The sequence below is a fragment of the Cavia porcellus genome, unplaced genomic scaffold (assembly GCF_034190915.1).
Source record: "Cavia porcellus strain 051 isolate PalLab524CR breed Dunkin Hartley unplaced genomic scaffold, mCavPor4.1 scaffold_14, whole genome shotgun sequence".
Lineage (NCBI taxonomy): Eukaryota > Metazoa > Chordata > Mammalia > Rodentia > Caviidae > Cavia > Cavia porcellus.
In genome coordinates this window covers 67,019,995-67,044,051 of record NW_026947497.1, presented here as the reverse complement: position 1 = coordinate 67,044,051, position 24,057 = coordinate 67,019,995, and the positions used below count along the sequence as shown (strand labels likewise).

At 38.8% G+C, this 24,057-nt stretch overlaps 1 protein-coding gene and 1 pseudogene across 5 annotated transcripts in view; one reads left to right on the top strand and one right to left on the bottom strand.

The window, feature by feature from the left end:
- Positions 1–3,724: 3,724 nt before the first annotated feature.
- On the bottom strand, positions 3,725–6,961 carry LOC134478640 (afadin- and alpha-actinin-binding protein-like; annotated as a pseudogene).
- Positions 6,962–6,992: 31 nt separating this feature from the next.
- The window catches only part of LOC100135519 (peroxisomal bifunctional enzyme-like), a 42,376-nt gene continuing 25,311 nt past the window's right edge, over positions 6,993–24,057 (top strand). Inside the window, exons 1-4 of one of the 5 annotated variants that reach the window (XM_023560243.2) lie at positions 7,105–7,122; positions 7,678–7,822; positions 14,000–14,103; positions 20,988–21,166. In XM_023560243.2, coding sequence (XP_023416011.1) covers positions 7,749–7,822; positions 14,000–14,103; positions 20,988–21,166 — 357 coding nt within the window. In that variant the 5' untranslated portion in view covers positions 7,105–7,122; positions 7,678–7,748. 5 annotated transcript variants of the gene reach the window in all.

Sequence of the window (24,057 nt, the reverse complement as noted above, 5' to 3'; positions counted from 1 at the left end):
GTCCCTCTGTTTGACTTTTTGCTTTATGAGTTAAATGTTAAGGTCTTGGTCAGCACTAAAATATGTATGTTAGTATCAAAGACTGAATCACTTATAATAGCCAAATACTAAGAGCAACCCATTACCTGATGACTAGATAAAATAAGGTTGGCCATACAGTGGACTGTTATGCAGCCATAAAAAGAAAAGTACTGATACATGCCACAATATGATGAACCGTGGAACCATTGTTTAGTGAAAGAAGCCACTCACAAAAGATTCTGCACTCTTACACCACTTTGTTTTGTTTTGTTTTTTCTCTTTTTCCTTTTAAATAAAATTTTAAAAAAATAAACGATTCTGCCCTGCATAAACACATAAATGGACTACTGAGGGTAGGCAAATCTACAGGGCCAGAAAGTAGATTAGTAGTTGCACAAAGCTGGAATCATGGGTGGATAATAAGGTGAAAGACTGCTTACAGTTGCAGAATTTCCTTTGGGTTCTCAATTTATAGTGGTGACAGTTATGTATGTGGAATACACTAAAAATTTTTGGCTTGTGTAACTTTAAAAAGTGAATTAGGTAGTATGTGAATTATATATCAAAAAAGTTATTACCGAATACCACTAAAGTTGTCCTTTGGTTTTTTGTGATCTAGTACTTGCCAGGCAAGCGCTTATGCCACTACACTAAATCCCTGGCCCAAAGTCATCAGTCTTGATGGAGCCAGGCTCATTGGTGTTTGTCTGTAGTCTCAGGTACTCAAGAGGCTGAGACATGAGGCTCTCCTGAAGGAGTTCAAGGCCAGCCTGGAAAACATACTAAGTAAGACCCATATCTCAAGCAAAACAAGCCCTAATGGACAAATCTTTAATAATGGAGTTGGAGTTGTCATGTGGAAAAGTAAAAAGAAACTCCAAACCACATGTTTTCAAATTAGTTAGCTTTAAAATTATGTTGAGATATATACTAGGTATTATATAATTTGGATTTGAAATTATAAACATCTGTGGGACAGATTCTTGAAACTAGTAACTCTGCCTCCCAAGTGATTTATTTTCAGGTTAATGTAGAGGAAAAAAAGCACATTAACTTTTCCTCTCAGATCTTGAATGGATTTTATTTTGAGTTCTTAAAATTTATATCCCCAAAACATCAGCTTCTAACATGAGGTTCTGAAACTAGAGAGGGTCATGATTAGATTTTGTGTCCACAATGGTTGAAATTTTATGATAAAGTTTGTTTATATGTATTTGAATACATTTCTTAAAAGAAGTCCCACATTTATTCACATTCTCAGAAGTGTCCAAGACTCAATAAAGCATAAGGACTTGGACTTTACATGGAAAATGGAAGGGACAAATATGTATTAACCCATTTTTATCGTCTCTTAGTAAGTTTTACTAGTATATATGTGATACATAATAGTACCTTCATTTTGGGCAGCTGGGTCATGTATACAGTGCATCATATATTGATAATTGTTTTGTTTCCTTTACTTCCTCCCTTCTCTATTCTCCCCTTGTCAGATCTCCTTCCTCATCTCCAAAACCTCTGCAGCTCTTTTTATTTAATCACTAAAAACATTTTATTGGCATGAAATACTATATTTATGGTTGTGTGAAATTTTTAAGTCTTCAAGCCTCTTAACATAATCATGTCTATTTATGTACAAAATACAAATTTTACTTTAAAACATGAAAGAGATAATTTCAAAATCACACTAAACATAACAAATACAGAACTTGCTTTGTTAGAAACCTACAGTATACATTCAAGTAAAGGCTAAACTTCCAATGCCAACTACATTTAGGACAAAAATTAAACATTTACAATAATGAGTTTCCTAAAAGTGCTATTTTAATATCTATAGAGAGGAAATTCATTCTAGTGCTTCTGTTTCCAGAGCCAGATGCTTCTGTCACTAAAAATACACATCCAAAGCTTTTATATCCTTTTTTTATTTTAAAGAGCATAAAACAGAACAAAACAAAACAGAACAAAGCAGATCAGAGCAAAACAATGCAAGTAACACAGGATTTCAAAACAAGACAACAGGAAATTAACAGTGGCTACCATAGTGGTTTCTTTTTGTTTGTTTGAAATAGTTGTTCTTACCTTCAAACACAATAAATTAATACAAAACAAAATAGTATAAAACCAATCAAAACAAAAGAATGAGAGCCTTTCGGGCCTTCAAAACCAGACAACAGGAAATCAATATCCTTTTAATAGATTTAGCATTCCAGCTCTTTGGGGGAAGACAGATTATTCCAAACAAATAACTCAGACCATTCTTAAATTATCAGAGATGACTCCCTTTATGACACACCCTGTTTCAACTCAGATGAAACAAATTTGTTAAATATGTTGGTGAAAAAAAGTTCCCATTCACACATCTAAGGTAAGTCATTTTTTTCTGTGAGAATCTGTGTAGGTCAAAGAGCCTCCACTGTGTAACCTTGTGATCCAGGCCTGGACACCACACTCCATGTCTGACAGGTACATTCTCTTCTGACTTGATTTGGTTTCGTTTCTTCAGGAGCTATATTCAGCACTTCAACTGAACTATGTTCCAATACACAGGAACAAGTCTGGCAGGAGTCTAGAGTAGATGAAGCAGGCAGAGATTTTAGATGTGTAAACTGGAGACCCATTAGACACACAGGGAGACTATTTTTTATTTTATTTTTTGCTATGGACTTGAGTGTACTGTAAGATTGTCTTGATTAGCAGTTCCTGAGAAGGCAATGAAAAGTTTCACATTTCCTGAGTTCCGGTGGTCAAAGGTAGTTATAGTTAAAAACTTGCTTTAACTAACTGGCTTGCTCTTCTTCAAATGCCTTTCTCTCCAATCCTAGATGAACAGCCACTTTTGTAAAGCTTCATCTTTCTCTCAAAACTTTTTTTTTTTTTTTTTTTTTTTCTCTTTAAAAAGGACCATTCTCGGGCTGGGGATTTAGTTCAGTGGCATAAGCACCTGTCTTGCAAGCCACAGTCGTGAGTTCAATCCCTGGTACCAAAAAAAAAAAAAAAAAAAAAAAAAAGGACTATTCTTCTTTAAGGTGTTCCTTTCCTTTCAACAAGTAACAGCCTCATAATAGTGAAGTGGTATCATCATCACTTGCAGTAGTAAGCTGCTGCGGTAAAAGTTGTTGCTGTGTTTTAATCATTTCTTTTTTTTTTCTTTTTTTTTTTTTTTAATCATTTCTTTACATTGTTGAATTTCTAACTCCAGTTTCTCAGTCATACTGTTGTTGTGATATTACGTCTTTGTCATTAAAACCTTCTATATGTACCTTTGAAACTTGGTTGTCAAGTTTTTCTATGTGAATTTTCAAAATTTCCCAATGTTTTCTGATGCTCTTTGTAAGCAGCTCTCTCTGTCTCACAGGAAGGTTTCCCCCACACTCTCTCTACTCAGTTCCCCGGCAGTTCTTCAACATCAGACATAACAGTTCCCGTTCTCTCATCTGCTCTTTCTCTAGGTTTGTTCTTTTGGGGAAAAAGAAAAGAAATCATTTCCTTTTTCATTTGCAAAGAAGCTTCTTAAGTTCAGCATTTTCCAGTAAGGTTTATTTCTGATGGTATTCATAATCATTCAAGAGAATTTTATACAGTTCATCTTTGTTCCTAGCTTTTTTTTTAATCGGTACCAGGGATTGAACTCACGACTGCCTGCTTGCAAGGCAGGCGCTTATGCCGCTGAGCTAAATCCCCAGCCCCTGTTCCTAGCTTTTTTTTACCAGTCCTCCAGGACCCCTTTTTTTCCATCAGCTCTGCCCTGGTAGTTTAGAATGTCCATGGCTATTTCTTTTATCCTTTTTGTTAATAACAAGTTGCTGTAGTTGTTCCTTTAGTTTATATTTATGTTCTTTTCATATGACTATACTAAGTAGCTTGACTTGGAATATTCAGTAATCTTTGTACCTCATCCTTTTTTCAGTAGCTGATGCAAATTCCTATTCTTGCATTGTAACTGTCTGTCTCTCTCCTGAAGCCCAATAATTTCCCTCCTAGAGGTTCCCAGTTGTTCCTTAAATATTGCACAGCAGCTCTGCAAGTGGTCCATATTCACTTCCCAGTTTCAAATTTTGTGTTTCTATGTCTTCCTGTGCCAGAAGGTTCTTCCACTGAAGTACAAGTAGCACATTCATGCAATTTAAAACCACAATTATGCTTCTTTCTTTGCATCTTTACTTTTGGGTTCTTCATACAACGAAGGAAAACCAAAAACAGTCAATTCCTGATCAAGATATGAAATACTTCAACATTCTCTTCTGTGCAGAAGGCACTGGAAATACTGTGTACATTTTTTGACAAAGGTACTGAAGAACACAGCACTTGCTGTGTGTATAAACTTGATGGAGACATCTTTGTTTCTGAGGTATATTGAGAGGTATTTTGCTTTCTAGATCTGAAATAGTCATCCAATCTCCCATAGCAATTTCCAGAGCCAGGGAACTGAGGAACCAATTCAGCACTGAAACACACAGCCAGCTGCTATCATTCTGCTTCGTAGGTATCTCCGTCACTGCCCACGAGCAGCAGCAAGGAGGCACCGCTTGTGACTTCATGTGACTTCTGTAGCCCTGCAGGCCTGGACAGGCTCCACTGTGAGATCCTGCCTCCCTCCCACTGTGTGCCTGGCTGCTTTCTGCATCCCTATTTCTATCATCTCTTTCTGGTTTTTTTTTTTTTAACTCTTTATTTATATTTTGGACTTCTCATGTAAGAGAAGCCATGCAATATTTAACTTCCTATGTCTGACTTATTTCACTTAACCTCACGGTCTCAAAATCTAGCCATTTCCCTGTATTTTGTTCTTCTTTATGGCTGAATAATATGCTGTGGGTTTTGGTGGCATCTCAGAAGCCCACATACTAGGAATGAGGTGTCCTGAGAGAAGAGGGCTGAAAGATCAGGGAGACCATAACCCATGTCAGGACGATGGAGACACTCTGCCACGAAGAAGTTTATTTGACACAATGGAGGGGTCGTCTCAAAGACAGAGGGCGATCCCGAGGGGGAAAGGTCAGGGGCTTACATGTATGAAAACCACAGCGGGGGGGGGTGGTTAGAACAGTGACTCAGGAAGACATAATGGGCGCATTTGGGGAGGAGTTGTGAAACACAGGGACAAGGTTGGTCTCTGTGGTTGCTGCAGTTCTTGGGAAAGTGCACAAGGTGTCTTTGTAGGGGTCTTATCTGTTGGCGCTGTCCTAGTAAAAATCTGCAAGGGCGGTTGGGCTACACTCTTTAAACTGTCCTCCTGGCCCCCCAGAGCTCGCTGCTCTTTCAAGGGCAAGTTCCAAAGAGCAGCTAAATTAACAGTGGCCTTCTCCCTCTTTCATCTCCTATCAGCATACTGAGAAATACTGCCAGTTATTGTGCTAAGGTAAGGGGTCATTTGGATTAAATTATTAACACTCACAAAGAAAGCAAAACTACATATAAATACTACAAAGATCAATACGAAAATGGCAGAGCTAGCAATACTGGCATCAGCACAGCAGGGGTATTACAAGGTGAATGATTTACTCAAGTCTGGAAAAAAGTTGATGGTAAAAATTTGACACTATACATTCATGAGTGTTATGGTTGATATACTGCATCAACTTGAGAAGTTTAGAAGTTTTAACTAAGACTCCAGCAGGGAGCCAGGATCCTTACCTTGAAAATATCCTCATCCTGTGCAATAGGAAGGCACAGAGATTTTGTGAGTGTGACACCTGCCCTGGGGGTGGAAGGGCCTGTGTACAATACAAGGAAGAAAAGGCTCGTTTCCCCCTTTTGGCTCTGGCCACTGGCTTGAAGTATTGCCCCAGTGTCATGCAACCCTGCCTTGGAGCCAGCCGATTATGGACTGAAATCTCCAAAAACTGTTAAACAAACCTTTTGTTCCTTCATTATGGGTGTCAGGTATTTTGTCTCAGCAATGAGACAAAGGTAAAAGTAACCTAGACAACGATGAAGTCTGCCTTACATGTTTATTACCTATGATACAGGTAATAACATGAAATCACGATCACCTATTACCAAAATGTTTTAATATATTGCTTATTTCACCATTATCTCATTTCTAAATTTCATTTACTGTTTTACAATGTACATGAATATCACGATTATAGTAAATGGTATAATTTGTAAACCAATTCTCACCATATAGATGAGATGCATATTAACAATTTTGTGATGTGTTGCCCAGTTCCTCTGTCAGGAATGGAAAATATTTTTTCTCCAGGATGCTTGAAGGGTTCCCAGAAGACAGCCTTCTCCGGGAAAAGGTTCCACCTTGCAAGTTTAGGTCCAATTCAATGAATGAAGAGTTAACAAGGGGTTTATTTTTACCTGGGTCCTTTGGCACTGAAGGGCTGACATAGGTTGAGAGCTTCCAGCAAGAGTCAAGGGCTTTACTGGACTGCAGCTCAAATTCTTCCTCTTTTATAGTATTTTTGGGTGGCAACCAGCTCTTGGCCCTATGCACGTTTAGCAGGAGCTCTGTCACTCAGCTACAGACTGCACAGGTCCTTGGTTTAATTCCAGCGACCCTTTCTCTTTCACAGGTGATCACTAGTTAACTGCCTAAAAGCTGTACATCCCATCAGAGCCCTACATAATCCTTTACACACCCTGCCCCACTGCCCTATACCCAGCTGGACGTCTTCTTGCTCAGCCGAGCTGGCTTTAGCCCTGAACCAACGTGCCAGGGAAGGAGACCGATGGAGGAGGCCTGGTGCCCCCTGTCCGTGCCCACAGGAGTGGCGCCGGCCCCCGGGGTGCCTGCAAGGGGGAGTGTGTGACTTCAGGGCCTCTGCCTGACACTGGGGGAGGGTGTGAAGGAAATGTGACACGCGTGTATGGATAGTTTGTGTAAGTTGGAGAACCTGTGTCCGAGACTCACCACAGCAACCTACAGGGAGGTCAGCGGGGGCGGTACCGGGAGTGCGCGACCCTCCGCGGAGCATGCGCATGGCTGCGTCGCTCCTCGCGCTGCTTGAGTGGCGGGAAAGCCTGTGGGGCAGGTGCGAGTGAGCGGGGGTGCAAGACGAGACCAGGAGGCCTAGGCTGTTCTCCCAACAGCGCTCTGCCCGGGTGCATCACAGCAAGCACGGAAGAGTGCAGGGAAGACACGCTGTGGTAAGAAACAACGCCCACACCAACTCCAACTCTCCCCGAACAGGGCCGCGTGAGGAGATTGGCTCGCGAGGGACTGTGGGAAGTGTGTGTGTGCGCGCGTGCGCAAAGAGCAGGTGGGTGAACTGGGAGGGGGAGGAGGAAGAAGAAGGTGGAGAAAAGAGGGCATGAGGGGAGGGAAGGGAGGACACAAACCTAAGTGGTCTGCACCGGGGGGGGGGGGGGGGGGGGGCTGGAAGAGCCAGAAAGTGGGCCAGGAGTACAGCTTGCCCAGCTCACTGAAACAGAAACTGGCCGTCTCGAGACGGAATTGCAAAGCTGGAAGTCACTTCCACCTGCTTTCAGGGGTCCTCTCTGAGAAGTTTGTGGTGGCAGTGGATGGGAGCCAAAGAAGAGACGATGAGTTTAGGTAGAGTTGGAAAGCAGGGTCGCGGAGCCTGGAAGAACAGAGAACTCGGGCCAGTGGGCGCCCAGGTTGCAGCTGCAGGAGGTGGGGTTGCGGGAGGCGGTGCCCTGATCGCATTGGTCAACCCGACGCCCCTCCTTGCTCTCCCCTAGAAAAGTGGCCAAGTCTCGAAGCCACGGGCAGGCAGAGTTTGGCAGTGGCCCCTCGGCAGCAACAGACAGAGATGGCGGAGTACCTGAGGCTGCCCCACTCCCTGGCGCTGATCCGCCTCCGAAACCCGCCTGTCAACGCCATCAGGTGACAGCTGGGTCCCCTCTTCCTGCAGCCAGGCGCAGCGGGGTCTCTTGGGTCTGCGGACCAGGACCCGGGGCCTCTGACTCTCCCTGCCAGTCCAAACCGAAAACACAGACAGGGCAGCCGCTGGGGTGGGCAAGGACCTTTCACTAGGTTAACTGGGTTCCAGCTGGGTTTTGACAGGTCAGGAAACAGACTGAGTGATCTATACTGAGCGGTGGAGCCGGGGTCGTCTGTGCGCGTTATCTGGCGCGCAACCCTTTGCCTGCACGCAGCTTGGCTTTTCAGAACTTTCAGTTGCAGAGGTATCGCCTCAGCACTAGGCTGAAGCTCCATCCAGCCTCAAGTCCCAGCTTCCAGTGCAGGCTGCCCCGCTGCTGTATGGGCCACACGCTGGAGTCAGACTTTGAAGTGGGCAAGTGGCTTTTATCTTGCTGCAAAGCTGTGGTTCTCTTTGGCATCTGGATCTAGTCATACTCATTTTTTTTTTCTGTTGTTGCATGCTTTTGAGTTTTTCAAAATTAACAAAAATGTAAATAAAACAGGAAGGACTGGTTGGAATGGGGAAAGCCAGTTCCTTCTCAGTGGCACTAATTGAGCTCATGCTGTAGTCAGTTCCTCCTGTATCGCTGGTTTCCACAGTGACCATTCAGCCAACCGGGGTAGAAAATATAATTATGTTGCTTGGATCTCTAGTGAACATACAAAATCTTTTTTTCCTTGTCATAATCCCCTAAACAATACAATAACTACTTTTTAGATATCATTTATAGTATATGAGGGTATTTATAAGTAGTCTAGAGCTCATGAGATAGATGGTAATGTGTAAATACTCCAGTATTTCACGTAATGTGAGGATATTGGTATCATGCCAGGCCGAGGGTGTATTCTGAAGCCGGTTCCCCATAGGTGCAAAGAAAAGACTATACACACTTTCTGGATTTCTCAATATTATGTAATGGCCCATAATCTGTTTTTGCATTCAGTTGTGGTTTTTGATTAACTAGTCAAAATCAACAGGTTTTATTGCAGTCTTCTAGGTTGAAAGGTAGACAGTCACTAGGTGAAAGGTAATTATCATACACAAGGGCAGATCCTTCCTTTATTAATACTTAAAGTTTTGACTCATAATTATGGGTCTTAACCTTGTGGCTTTTATGAGATTTTGTTGATTTTGGTTTTAAGATTTTATTAGCCAGTTCACTAAAGAGTGAGATTTTATTATACTCCAGCTGCTTTGTCAAATCTAACAAGCACCTCAGTTTCTTAAATTTTTTTTCTTTTTTTATTGCTTTCATTTTTTAAAATAAATTTGCATTGGACGTTAACTTTCCTAACTTAGGGAAATATGCTTACCTAGTTAAGTTTTTCCTAAGCACATAATTGAACTCCTTCATTGCTAGACCATCCAGCTGTGTTTCTTTCTTTTCAGAAGAATAGCAACCCCCATCTCAAATGTACTGCCTGGCTGATAGGTAGGAGGCTTATCTCCAGAATAAGTGGCTTGCAACTATTTTTTCAAACTGCAGTCCACATAGTTAGAAACTTTGTGTTTTCGTAGTAACTGATGACTCATCATACATGCAAATGCATAAGTGAAAATGCAGTTTTCTGAAAGCAGTCCTACCTTCCCATGTTAGATAGTTTGGTATATTCTCTTTTCAGTTTCTTTGATTGAAAAAATTCTAGTCACAAGCTACAAAGCTTTATTGGATGAACTTTAGTTTTGGGGGGGGGTTTGCTTTGTTTTGTTTTGTTTTCTAAAGCTGTTAAAAGGAAAGACATTTTAGGTGAAAGAAGCTGAAAAAACTGCCTTCTGCACTCAAGTCATGTCCTTTTCTTCCCAGACTCCATGCTTCACTCCTGGCTTTGTTAGTTTCCCGGGCCTTGGCCTGGCTGAGAAGCTGTGGTCCTCTCAGTCAACTGAAACCAGTAAAGCTGTATTGGCTGTGCATATTCTAACTTTCCTTTTTTGCCCTGTTTTTGAGTTTTTCCAAAATGAGAAACCATATAAAGCAGAAGTTAAATAGTTAAATGAGAAAAACCAATCTCTATTGTGTGATTGCACTTATTTTGGCTCATTTCATAGTCATCTTTTACCCAAAGGAAAAAAGATTTGTCCTTCTGTAGGCTGGGTCCCCCACCGGTCATTTAACCAACCATAGATAAAGTGTAGTTAGATCCACTAGGTCTGCAATGGGTGGGTCTCTAGGAATCTTTATCCCCTTGTTATTACTCCCTCAACAATGCAGTGTAACAACAATATCTTACATAGCTTTTATGTTTTATGAGTATTAAGCCTGGAGATGATGAATATAGGTTATATGTAAGAATTCACTGTTCTACATGGGAGCATATGATGAGTTTGGCATCCCAGTGTGGGGGGTTATATCCTGACATCAATACCCCACTGACACTGAGGGCTGACTTGGGTATGCTTTTTGGACTTCTTAATGTTTGTATAATAGTCCAGAACCTGTTTCCTGAAGTAGACATGATTTCCATTTAACCCATCCAAAGAGAGAAATGTTGTTTGATTTCTCAAGGTTATGAGTTAAAAGATAACAAAGTGAAAGGTAATTATTACACCCAAGAATCCTTCTTTATTCCCTGAAGGTTCTGGACTCATAGTTGCTGATCTTAACACCATGCCATTCTGTAGGAGTTCGTTGTTTCTTTTTTGAAACTCAAACTCTGTATATTGAACAGCATAGGTTTGACTACATGCCAGCTTGTTTATCAAGTCTAACAGGTTCCTCAATTTTTTTTCTTTCAGTTTTGCATTGTACTTACCCTTCTTTCTTTCATTCCTCTCCCCTTCCTAGTTCCTAGTTTTATGTGGGAGATTATCTCCCCCTGGTGCACTGAGAGATGCCTATTCTCATATACGTGTTTAGTGCAAACAAGTAGGTTAAGTCTTTCCCTGCTAGTTTAGCTGATTTCCTTCTATTCAGATGAATATCACCTTATTCACAAGTGTAGGACTTTGCTGATTATGAGGCTGTCTCCAAAGTAATCTCTTATACTTTTTATTTTACTGAATTCCATATAGCTAAAGTCTCTTGTTTTACATAACAACTGAAGATGCCTACTCACACATGTGTGATTGGAAACAGTTTCTGAAACTACTACTCTCCTTACATGTTTGCCATATTCTGTCTTCTTTCTGATCTACTTATTTGATTGAAAAGAATCCTTGTCACAAGGACAAAGCTTAACTTGGTGAACACACATTACAAAACAAAACAAAATATTAAAAAAGTAAGAGTTTGCTGGGAACAACTAGATTAGGAGAAAGGAGAAAAGAAAGAAGGGAAAAGATTTATGTATGTATGTATATGTATGTGTGTGTATATAAAATAAATAACCATAGTACTAATCTCTGTTAGTTCATCAAAAAGAGCAATTTGTGCTTTCATTGTTTGATTGATTTTTTTTTTAGGCCTAAACCATGTAATCTGAACATCTAATTTGAGGATAACAATATGCAATATATTAACTCATTGATTTTCTATTATTTTGTTTTGAAATTCTGTATCTTGTTCTTATTCTTTGTTGTTGTGGTTTTGGTTTAAAAAAATAAAACGAATGTGCTGTGATTGAGAAACTTGAAGAACTGTGGTCAGCAGGCAAGAAATGTCCCCTTCTCGCCAGACTCCATCTAGCACGATGCATGGGCTAAGCAAGAAACACTGTCTTGGCCTCTGAGGACCTCACCTTGGTGTGAGGCTCTGACTGCATCCTCAATCTGTACTTGGTACAGCCCTTTTCATTTCCTGTTTCTGAGTTTTTAAAAAGTAAGAAGAGCATAAATGAACCAAGAAGGAGTCAATGAAATGGGAAAAGCCCATCTTTTCTCCTCTGTGGTGCTGTTTGAGCTAATTTCGTGTCATTTTATAGCCCTTTTTTATCCACTAATCAACAGAATTGTACTGTGTATCCCTGGGTTCCACATTTGTCATTCAACCAACAGGGACAGAAAATGCAGTTAGACCCAGTATCTTTGCAGTCCTAATGAACGGGCATCGAGAGTCTTTATTTTTTCATCATTCTCCCTAAATAAGGCAGTATAAATCTATATAACATTTGTGTTTCATTGGGTATTACAGGCATAAATATTTTAGAAATGATAGTTGCATATACATCTATAACACCATTATAAATAATGGAGTCAAGTGTATGAGGATTTGGGTATCATTATGTCTGGGTGGGCCAGTTCAGGAACTCCTCACAGGTGCTGTGTATTTCTTTTGGAGCTTTCATTATTATGTAATGTTTCAGTATTCATTTTTCCTGATCATATTTGGTTTTTTAATTAACCAGTCTAAAGCAAGGGATTTCATTGGACTTTCTGTGGGTTAAGACTTCAAAAGTAACCAGGCAAATGGTAATTACTGTAACTGTGTGCAAGTATTTCCCTTACTCCTTGATGATTTCTCTCCTACTTTCTAAACAACATGGCTTTTACACTAGTCTGTTCACATGTGCTTTGTTTTAAGATTATTTCCATGCCGTAACTAAAGATCTGAGATTTTTATCTAGAAGACTGTGTCCAAACAAAATTAATTGTAGTCTGTGCCTATCAGTTTTCTTTCAAGCGCATCTAGTACATTGTTTTCTTTTATTCTCCTCTTTTACCCTACACTGGTCTGACTAATCCATTGCTTCTTGGCAAAGTCTCCTTTCTTGGTCTCTGGGACAAAGGCTCCCACTGTGCCGAGCCTCTCCTACTTCTTAAGTGAAGATGTAGCCAGAGAAGCTGCCCTCAGCTCTCTTTACCTTGTTGTAGACTATGCTTTTGCCTTTAGCCCAGTCTCCTGTGGGTGACTCCTTCATGTACTGAAACTTGGCAAAATCAACTGCTCTGCCTGCTTTAGCTTTCCCTGCCCTTGCCTTTGCCTCCTAAATTAGTTAGGGTTAGGTCTGCCTGCCAGAAAGCTCGTAATAATAGTGAATTAAAAAATAAAAATATAATGGCCCTCACAGCAGTGTCCTGAAATGTTATGGCTGCTCTACAATCAGGAGGGACCCCAGTTAAGTCTCTTTTGCTCCACCACCTGAGCACATGACTTCTACCTTCTGGTTCAAGATGGCTCCTCTCAGTCTAGCTATCTTGTCTGCATTCCTGCCACAAGTAGGGAGGAAGGAAAAAGCCGAAAGGACACCCAGGCCTTTGAGGACTCTTTCTGAAAGTCATATAGACCAAATGTGCTTCCATCCCATTGGTTAGCACCTTGGGTCAACCTTATTTTAAAGTAGACCAAGAAATATGTAGTCTTTATTTTGGGATACTATATACTCTACTAAAAACTAACTGTGTTTGAAGAAGGTGGGAGTACCTTCTTCCCTACTTTGAAGAAGGTGGGAGTAATGAACATTTCAAATAACTGGCAGCCCGGCTGCATTCCCCAGATGGTTTCTGCTTTATTTTTCTTCTATTTGCCACTATGACAAATTGTACCTTTTTTTTTTTTTTTTTTTTTTTTTTTTTGTGGTACCGGGAATTGAACTCACAACCTCACATTTGCAGGCAGATGTTTATACTGCTGAGCCAAATTCCTGGCCTACTGTCAAATTGTACTTTTGTCCCTCTTAGAATATCTGCATCGCTTTCTTTGTACCTTTTTACAGCACTTAGTGTACCTTACTTGATAATTGTGAATTTGTCGGGGAGCTCCTTATACTGTACATAGGAGATAATTTCATGGTATTAAGATATTTTTATTAGTTCATGTTTGTCGCATATATAATGATGATGATGATTGTGGAGAGTCAGTACATGTACATACCACATCTTAATTTTTTGTGTCCCCTGCTGCTCTCCTCCTGCCTCTTTCCAATTCTTGGTCCCCTTCTCATTAGTATAATAATGTTTTTAAGTTGATTATACAGATTCTAAGTGTTCAACATAAAGGTAAGTGCTAGAACATAACGTAGCTTTAAAAGTGACCTAATTTAATCAGCTCACTGCTTAATTCACAGTGTGTGTGTGTGTGTGTGTGTGTGTGTGTGTGTGTATGTGTGTGTGTGTATTGTTGAACAAACAAGGGAAAGCTTCAATGGTATCTGAGGGTTTTATCTAATATGTGTTTCATTAATTTTTTCCATTATTAGGGAAGGAAAATCTCTGAGATAGGAGGACTTTAATTCTCATTGCCTTACGTAAATTTTTTCTTTTAGTCCGGCTGTAATCCATGGAATAAAGGAAGGACTACAGAAGGCTATGTCAGACTACACAATAAAAGGAATTGTGATTTCTGGAGCAAATAATATCTTTTGTGCAGGTAACTAGCGTCTAACCCTCCCTCACTAGCTCTAGAATCCAGCCACAGACTGAGATCAATACTGCACGATCTGTCCCTGTGGGTTAGCACTTAGTGTGGGTAATGGATTTGGCAGAAGACAGTGGAAAGGAGGACCTGTGGGGATAAGATTGGGTCCTTCCAAAAGACATCCAGAGAGGACTTGGGCCTTCACCTCTTTTATATCAGGTTGAGTCATTTTAGGACATTTAGTTGCAGGCTGTGATACCTGCTGCTATATATCTACTGCTTGGTGTCTGTTCTGTCTATGTCTTTTCTACCTTGTCTGAGCCTGTGCCAGCCTAGCTCAGCTCCTGAACCTCAGGTTCCCTAACTGTAAAATAGGGGCAGTGGTATCTATCTGTCTTAAGGAGTTTTGGAGAGATTAAATGGGATAATTTAGCTAAAACTCTATAATCCATTGCTTGCACACAGAAAATGTTCCGTAAGTGTTTCACTTTAATTCAGTTTTGGAGTTCATTTCCTTTCATAGGGAGCCTTATGAATTCTACTGCAGGCAGAGATATTTAATGTATGTTAATAGTAGCTTGCAAAAACTCAGATATTAGATTCATGGCAAGAAATAGACAAATGTTACTCATCATAGTAGTAGCATTTACCTTGCTATTTAACTTGACATTTTTTAAAGAAATAGGTAGAAGACAGGATATAATGAAAATTAATTTCTAGAAAAGTACTAGAAATCACCAAACTAGACATAATGAACAGATCTGGCACAGTGCATCTCAAATTTGAAAATATACATTATTCACAAATACCAAGAATATTTAGAAAAATTGGCCAGATAAAGTACAGGAATATGAAAACATATGTTGGCATCAGAGTATAGTTCAGTAACAGAGTATATGCTTAGCATTGATGCCCTTGGTTCAATCCTCATCATCAGGAAATAAATAGCTCTCTTGTAAGCTTCCTTTATAATATATTATCTCTCAATGGTGCATTTAAACCAGATCAATAAGAAAAACTAACTAGAAACTTTCATGTGTTTGGAAATTTAATTCACTTTTCCCAGTACTGGGGACTAAACCTAAGGCTTAGCTAGGATCTATAGCTCCGACCCCTCTTAAAATTTTTTATTTTGAAATAGAGTTTGCAAGATTGCTAAATTGTCTAGGGTGGGCTTCAGTTTCTGACTTTTCTCTCAGCCTCTCATGCTGGAATTAAATACACTTTTTAACCTTTGAGTTGAGACAAATCATAGTGAAATGTTAAGAAATAGTCTGAATTCAGTGACTATGAAAAACTTAAGATATGAAATGTGAGAGGATACAGCTAAGGGAACCCTAGCAGGAAATGTGTAACTTTAGTAGAATAGGTTAGAAAAGAAAAATACTGAAACAGAGTGAGCTCAGCAGCCATTTGACATAACTGGCAAAAGAAACACAACCAGATGGAAATAAAGCAATAAAATAGGCCCATGTTGTGTAGCATGAAGGAAATAAGGAGGAAAGTTTGGAATTTTTTTTTTTGTTTCATTCTTTTAAAATTTTTATTTATTTATTTATTTATTTAGGTACCAGAAATTCAACTCAGGACCTCATACTTGCCAGGCAGGCACTCGTGCCTCTGAGTTATATCCCTAGAAGGAAAGTTAATGAAATTGAAAACAAATATGAATGAAAAGGAACAATAATGTCTAGTTAGTTCTGTATTTTCTTCTTTCTCCCTTCTGTCCCCCTCCTTTCTTTCCCTTCTCCTCCTTCTCCTCCTCCTCCTCTTCCTTCTTCTTCCTCTCTCTCTCTCTCTCTCTCTCTCTCTCTCTCTCTCTCTCTCTCTTCTCTCTCTCCCTTTCTTCCTGAGACAGGATCTCTATGTCAGCAATAGTCTTGAATTTACTGAATAGTTCAGGCTGGTCTCAAATCCATAAGCCTCTTGAATGCTGAGATCACAGACATGTGCCACCATGCCGGGCTCCTAGTTAGTTCTGTGAAAGATTAATTAAATTGAGAAACCTATTGAGCAAGAAAAAAAGATTAATTAAATTGAGAAACCTATTGAGCAAGAAAAAAAGATTAATTAAATTGAGAAACCTATTGAGCAAGAAAAAAAAAAAGACAAAACATAAGCAAAGCTTACAAAGACTTACCAAAAACTCATCACTGCAGATGCTCTTGCCACAGAAAACACAGGTGGTGCGTGATGAGCCAGGAGGCAAATGCAGCTGACCAAAACTGACTCAGGAAGAGATGGAAAACCCCAGAAATTGTGTAACCATTGGAAATTTGCAATCAATTATCTCAAATCTCACAGACTAAATCCTAAATCCAGACAACTTCATTGGCAAAACTTTGTCAGGTCAATGAAAATATTTTTCTAATGTTGCACAAATGTTTTAGAGGATCACAAGTGAGGGAACACTGATTGAGTTGAAACTTTGTACTCAATCCAGAGCAGCGCAGAATATTAAGAGAGGAAGCCACTAAATAAGAAAGTGTTTAATGAGGGCACAGAGGGAGTCACCACAAAGAAGGCTGTGGACGGCTCTCTGCAGACAAAGGGCAGGTTCTGCCTCATATAGGCTCTGAGGAGGTAGGGCTCTGAGGACTGATGTGGGCTGATTTATTTTGTGAGGGTGCAAGGGATTGGGTAAACCTTTACATGCATAAGCTTTGGCAAAGACTTTTGGGAGGAAGAAGCCATAAGGGCTTCTGGGATGAAGGAGTTATGCATTATCGGGGTATAGTTTTGAACTGTTGCCATAATGATTGTGCTGTCTCTCAGATGGGGGGATCTATCAGACACTTCCTACATTAGTTCCCTAGGGGTCCCTTTAAAAGGTTATACAAGGTGATAGCCAGGGATTTAGCTCAGCAGGCTTAAGTACCTGCCTGGCAACCATGAGGTTGTGAGTTTGATCCCTGGTCCAAAAAAAAAAGTTACACAAGCAGATTGGCTTAGAACTACCAAAGATTATTATTTCACTGTTATGGGATAAAAAGTTGATAATCAACATATTAATAGGAAGCCAGGCATCCCAGCACTCTGGAGTCTGAGGCAGGAAGATCACAGAATGGAGCCCAGGCTGAATAACTCAGTGACTTAGTAATAAAAAAGAAAAATAGAAAAAGAAAAAAAAGTTACATTTAAAAAGCTGAAGGTGTAGCTTATTGTGAAGTCTCTGGGTTCAATTCCCAGAACCAGAAATAAACAAACAAAAAAACCAATGGCCAAGACCATTCTTCCTTCCGAGGCTTTTAGTAAGTACCTCCTTCCTTGTTTCCTGTGTGGTCAGCCCTTGGCTTGTAGATACTTCACTCCTTTCCTTACATCTTCACATGACCTTCTTCCCTATATGTCTACATCTAGATTTCCTAGTGGGGTCCAGTATGGCTGGTTCTTAACTTGATTATATCCACAATGACCTTATAAAAGACCCTTTCCATATAAAGTCGCATTCATGGCTTCTGGGTAGACACAAGCTGATCCAGTAAACATCTTTCCTCTTTTTTGAGAGATTAGCATAACCTTGATACCAATATTTGGCAATGTCAGTATAGGAAAGCAAAATAATAGGGTAATTTTATTAATAAATATAGATATAAAAATCTTAGTGTATTCTAGAGCTGAACTCAATATTACGTAAAAGGTATAATAATCACTTTTATTCTAGTGATGTTAGGTTAGTTGAAAACTTGATCAATGTTATCTGTTCTATTGTAAGACTAAAGAGCTGTCCTATAATTACTTCAAGAGGCACAAGAAAATACATTGAATAACATTTGACATGGGTCAAAGTTAAAAATTCTAGTAAAATAGATACAGAAAGGAAATGAGCTAACAATATATATGTTTAAAAAATCTACATAAAACATCAAAAAATGGTGCACTGAAAGCTTTATTATAAGAAAGGAAGAAGAAAATGCTGAGTTCTCACCATTTCTGTTTGACATTGTATCTAAAGTGATAGGCAACCTAGGAAGCTAGAAAATAAACTCAAATGTTATAAGGATTAGAAAGGAAGAGATAAAACTTCATTCATGATTCAGAAGATATGATAATTGTGATAGCTCAGACCCTGGAATAAAACCCAAGGAAGCAAGAAAATTAAAATTTGGGGAGCAAAGGCTTTATTCTAGGCCAGGCCTGGTGATGCAATCCCCGGGAGCCAATTTGGAGACTGTGGGCCTGACAGCTAAAAGGCAGGGCTTTTATCTTGTAAAAACCACAAACAGCTGCTGGTCTCACAATGCAAGGAGGGGAATGGGGGTGTGGCACACTACAGAACAGGAACACAGAGATTATATTGGGAAGAGCAAAGTTCAGATAAGGGTTGGGCTAACAAGCAAGTCTTCCTGCATACAAGCAAGTTTAGATTGGGCAAACATCTTCTTTCCCTCAGCAAAGAATAGAGAAGTCTAGCAGTAATTAACAACCCCTGTTGGCTTATTTTAGCACCACATCTGTTATTTATAGAGGACAACAATGGTTAACATATCAATTAGGTAAGATTTTACAATTTTTACAGAGAAGAGCATTTCTTAAAGAACAGCACATTTTATTAAAGATAGCTGGATGAGGGGTAGGGGAGGGGGTCACAGGAAACTGAAACCTAAGGCTGTTATAGCTTTCTCAGGAAATAGGAACTTAACCTAGAAAGATAGGAAGGGAGGGAGGGGGCCGAGCAGCGCATACAGAACAGGAATGAGGCGCAATGGTTAGAACTAGACTATAACAATGTTCATAGAAAATTTAAAATAATCTAGAATTTTTAAAAAAATCTAGAAATTTATTAGGATTAATAAGTAAACCTAGCAATTTTGCTGGGTATAAATCAGTATGCAAAAATTAATTGGATTTTCCTGTCCTTGGAATAATTTAAAAGTGAGTCACTGTTCCCTTGTGTGTAGGCTTTGGCTGGGCATGGTGGTACATGCCTGTAATCCTAGATCTTCAGGGAGGAAGATCACAAATTCTAGCCTAGTTTGGGCAATAAGAGTTGTCCTGTATTAAAATTAAAAAAAAAAAAAGACTGGGGATATAACTCAGTGAGAAGGCTCCAGGACAAGGTGAGGGGAGATTGGATTTTGTAGTCAAAATGCCTCTGTTTAAATCCTATTGTGTCTTGTTAGTCATACCTGAAATAATCAATTAACATCTCAAAGAGTTAGTTGTCTCTGAGACAGCTAAGACTGCAAAATGGGGATTGTTAAAGTATTTAACATAGGTATTTTAACATAGGTTATTTAACATAGGTGTTTTAACTTAGGTTATTTAACATAGGTGCAATTAAATGAAACAATATATGAGCCTATTTGGCACAATACCTATTTTCCAATAAATGTTAATTTCTATTTTTCATGAAAAATTATTTCAGTCTAAAGCACTGAGTATGATAGCCTTGAGACATAAACTTAATTTGATCTTGTTTCTCTAAACCAAAAAGAATCTTAAAAGGCAACAGAAAAGAAAATGCTAGAAAAGAGAGTCAAAATGATGGATTGATGAGGAAGCAAAGCAGTTATTGAATTAATACTAGATGGGGAAAGGAATAGGTGAATAGGCTGAATATGAAATTAATTAGTTTTAAACTCATGCCAAGTTTACTGACTTCAAATGAAATAATGCTATATCAAAAAGCTTACCTCCCCTAATCTCCATGTGAAAATGAGATTTCACAGTACGTCACAATATTAAATATATACATGCCAAGCTTTCATTTAATGCTCATGTCAGTGATTTAAAATAGATATTGAGGGGCTAGGGATTTAGCTCAGTGGCATAAGCACCTGCCTTGCAAGCAGGCGGTCGTGAGTTCAATCACCGGTACCAATAAAAAGGAAAAAAGACAAAAAATAAAATAGATATTGAGACAAAAACATTAAATAACTTATTCCGTGTCACAAGTTCATTTACTTGTATGTATGGGAAAAATACTAAGAACTCACCAAAATCTTAAATTATTTTCTGCATGATGGTATTTAGAATGATGCTAATCTTCTTTATAATTTTGTATATGTCTGGAATTTTCCATGATTCCTCTGTTATTTTTATAATCAGGAAAAGCAAAAAATTTAGTTTTTTAAATCATTTTTAAAATGTTATGTCAAGAAATACTTCTAAGGCAGTTGATTAATATGTATCTCAGCAAATATTTATGCACTTTACCCTAAAATTTTATATGGTTAATGATTTGTACTCTTAACAAAGATATGGACTCAGTTGCTGTGAAAGGCTTGACCAGCAGTGTTAGGTAAAAAATGGGGCCAATTCAATATCAAAATGATGGTTAAGAGCAGCAATCTCCTATTGCCCCTCTTGGAGCTTTTAAGTTGACCTCAAAAGGCCAGGGATATAGCTCAGTGGCATAAGTGCCTGCTTGGCAAGCACAAGATTCTGAGTTCGATTCAATAAATAAATAAATAAATTTGCCCAAGTAACTGGAGGTCTGTAATCCAAGTACTGGGAAGTAGAAAAGGAGGATTACAAATTCAAGCACAGCCCTGGCAATTAATGGATTTAGCAAGACCATCTCTCATAGTAAGAGTAACAAAAGGACTGGAAGTGTAGCTCAGTGGGAAGGCTGTGGTTTCGGTCCTCAGTATTGCAAAAGAAAAAAAAATCACCTGAAGACATTAGTGTAAAAACACAGTGTACATTAGACTTACCACCCACCAAATGAAAAGATAAATCATAGAAGGTAATAGGATTCTTGGTAAAGGTTTGATGATCGTTCTTTTATTTTGTCCTACATTTTCCACTCATTCCTTTTTTGTTTCCTAAAGCAAACTGACCTGAACTCAAAGAGGTCCGAAGCTTTCTTAAGAGTGGTCGTTCCCTTTGTGTTACTGGGAAAGATCAAGACTTTCACAAAACTCTTTTCTCTTTGTCTTTACTGCCTTTAGGTGCAGATATCCATGGCTTCAGTGCACCTCTATCCTTTGGCACTGGCAGTGGATTGGGACCCATAGTAGATGAAATGCAGAGATATGAGAAGCCAGTGGTGGCTGCTATCCAAGGCATGGCTCTTGGAGGGGGACTGGAGCTGTCCCTGGGCTGTCACTACAGGATTGCGCATGCAGAGGTAAAGGCTGAGCTCCGCATGGGGGTGGGAGTGTGGGTGCTTTCCTTCAGGAAGAGAGCTAAATGTGGGTCAGAGACTTGGGTGTCTGCTGCCCTGACGCTGAGATACACTGTATCCAGCGACCCTTCAGGTATGGTTCCATTTCCTCTGATTAGTAAATGGCTATTACTGTTTCTTTAATTCCCTTGACCTTCACTCCAGGACCTTTTTGTGACGTACCCACTAAAGGAGGACTGCATTCTATTACAGTATTTTCTGCTTTTTTTTCCTATGTAATATTTTCCTTATAGCTTTTTACTTTGTCTTTTTTCTTGAACCAGCATATGGGAGGTGGTTTTTCTTTTACATTTATATGTTTTTATGCAAATATCATGTTCAGTCCATCATTAAGTGTCTTTATTTTGTTAAGCCCTGTCTTTTAATTGGACAAGTTAGTACTGTACATTAAATGTAAACGTTAGTATGTTTACATTTAATATATTTATTGGTGAAAAACTTCTGCCATTTTGCACTTTGTTTTCTGTGTTTGTTGCTTTGTTCCTTTATTAATGGTTTCATTGTGGTTGAATACACAGTTTTAGTGTGCCTTTTAATTCTCTTTTGGTTTCTAATACAATATTTTAAAGTTATTTTCTCAATGGGGGTGGACTTTGTGATTACAATTCACATCTTTATTTGTAGCAATCTAGCACAGATGAATAACAGCTTAATTTTGACAGTATACAAAATCTTTGTTACCCACTCCTCTAGGTAGCTATTGTCACAAATTATACCCTCTCACATTGTGTGGCCACAATGTTTGCAATTCTGTGGCAGTCATTTAAGCAAGAACCAGAGAAACTGCAAACAAAAATATGTTAGTACTCTCCTTTTCCATTTACCTATATGGTTATCTTTTAATTTTGTTCTTTATTTCTTCTTGTGAACTGAAATTACTGTCTACTGTCCTTTCACGTCCAACAGAAAGATTTCTTGTAGGATAACTCTATTGCCTAAAATTTCAGTTTTTGTTTACCTGGGAATATATTAATTTTGTCCTTATTTTTGAAGGATACTGTTGGTGCATATAGAATTTTTGGTAGTTGTTTTCTTTTAGCAGTTTAAATATGTCATTCCGTGCTTCTCACTTTTGTGGTTTCTGATGAATAATCATGTTAACCTTGATGTAAATATTCTGTAAATAATATGTTTTGCAATTGTATGGGTTATTTTAATATCCATATTGTGGCATGAATTGGTTTATTCACATCTGTGGCTGAATACCATTCCTTTGTATAAATATACAACATTTGTTCATTCATCAGTTGATGAAAGTTTGGGGGTTCTTTTGGTACTTTTTTGGATTTTATGAACAAATATTTGGCAGTTTGCATGAGATGTTTTTGAGGGTGTAAGCTTTCTTTGTTCTTGGGTTTGTACTCAAGAGTAATCTCATGTTTAAGTGTATAAGATAGATGACCGTATTACTAAGTTTTCATTAGAGCATTGAACAGAATGGTTTGCACTTTGAATGTTTGAGTTTTTATGCTTTGATTTTGTAACTTGAACAACTATTTCTAAGAGGACAATATGTAACTTATCAACTCGTAGTTTCTTAGTGTTAATATTTTTCTTTGAAGTTATGTATTACCTCTACCCTTTTTTCTATTTTGTCTTGATTTTTTCTTTCTTTTTTTCCCTTAAATTAAAAAAAAAAAAAAAAAGAGTGACCTTGCTAGGCCATATGGTAGCTCTGTGTTTAGCCTTAGGGGAATTGCAAAACTATTTCCCAAAGTGTTTATATCATTTTTAAATTCCACAGTCGATATTTAAGGGTCCTATCTTTTCTATATTCTATTCAATACTTGAAGTTTTCTGCTCTTGATAGAGGGAATAATATAATGCTCAACTTGCTAGATATTAGATACTCCAAGCTTGTGTTTCCTAAAATTGAAGAGTAAATGTTAAGAAAAAATGGAGGTAAAGAGTAGGAAAAATTTATTGAAAGTGATGGCTCCTGAGAGACAGGAGAGACACAAAAGTGAGTGGCCAATGACCCCACTTCTCAAAGGAAATTTTATAGATCAGAATCACAAGGTGAGTACAACATGGCTCAACACTGTGATTAACCAGTAAGTTTATGTATTTAGTTGCTTAGATAGTATTGGTCTATTGGGGAAGCTGGTCAGCATAGCCAATGTATATGGAAAGAACAAAGACCTTTTAGGAAGGGATAGATTAGGAGGTCCTGCTCACCCACCTGAGTGACTGATGACTATCTGGACTTTATTGGATCAGGTAATATCAACTATAGTATAATCTTCAATTTATTGCTTCTCTCTTGTGGTGGCTTATAGGCCTGATCATTTTATCTTTATCTTGGGGCCTGACCTTGGACAGATGCACCTCCAGCCACAGTTGTAATGTGTTCTCAGCCTCTACACTGACTCCCTGAGGGCTGAGCCCTGTCTGGCTGCTTGAAATGTTTTTGCCTAGCTTAGCTGTCTGTAATACTCTTTTTATGATTTTCATTGTAGTTAATGTGAAATATCTCACTATGATTATTGTTGGATTGTTGTTGTATCTGCCTGATGGTAATGCTATGGAGTATCTTTTCATAGGCTAATTATCCATGTGCATATCTTCTTTCATGAAATGTATATTCAAATCCTTTATTCATTTTTATTTAGTTATCCTTTTTTTTTCCTTTGTATTTTTGAGACAGGGTCTTGCTATGCAGTTCAGGTTGGCCTTGAGCTCACTTTGTAGCCCAGACTGGTCTCAAACTTGCAACAATTCTCCTGTCTCAGCCTCCTGAGTGCTGGGATTATAGGCATGTGCCATCATGCCCAGCTAATTATCCTTTTATTACTGAATTCTCAAAATTCTTTCTCTACTCAGATGAAAGTCCT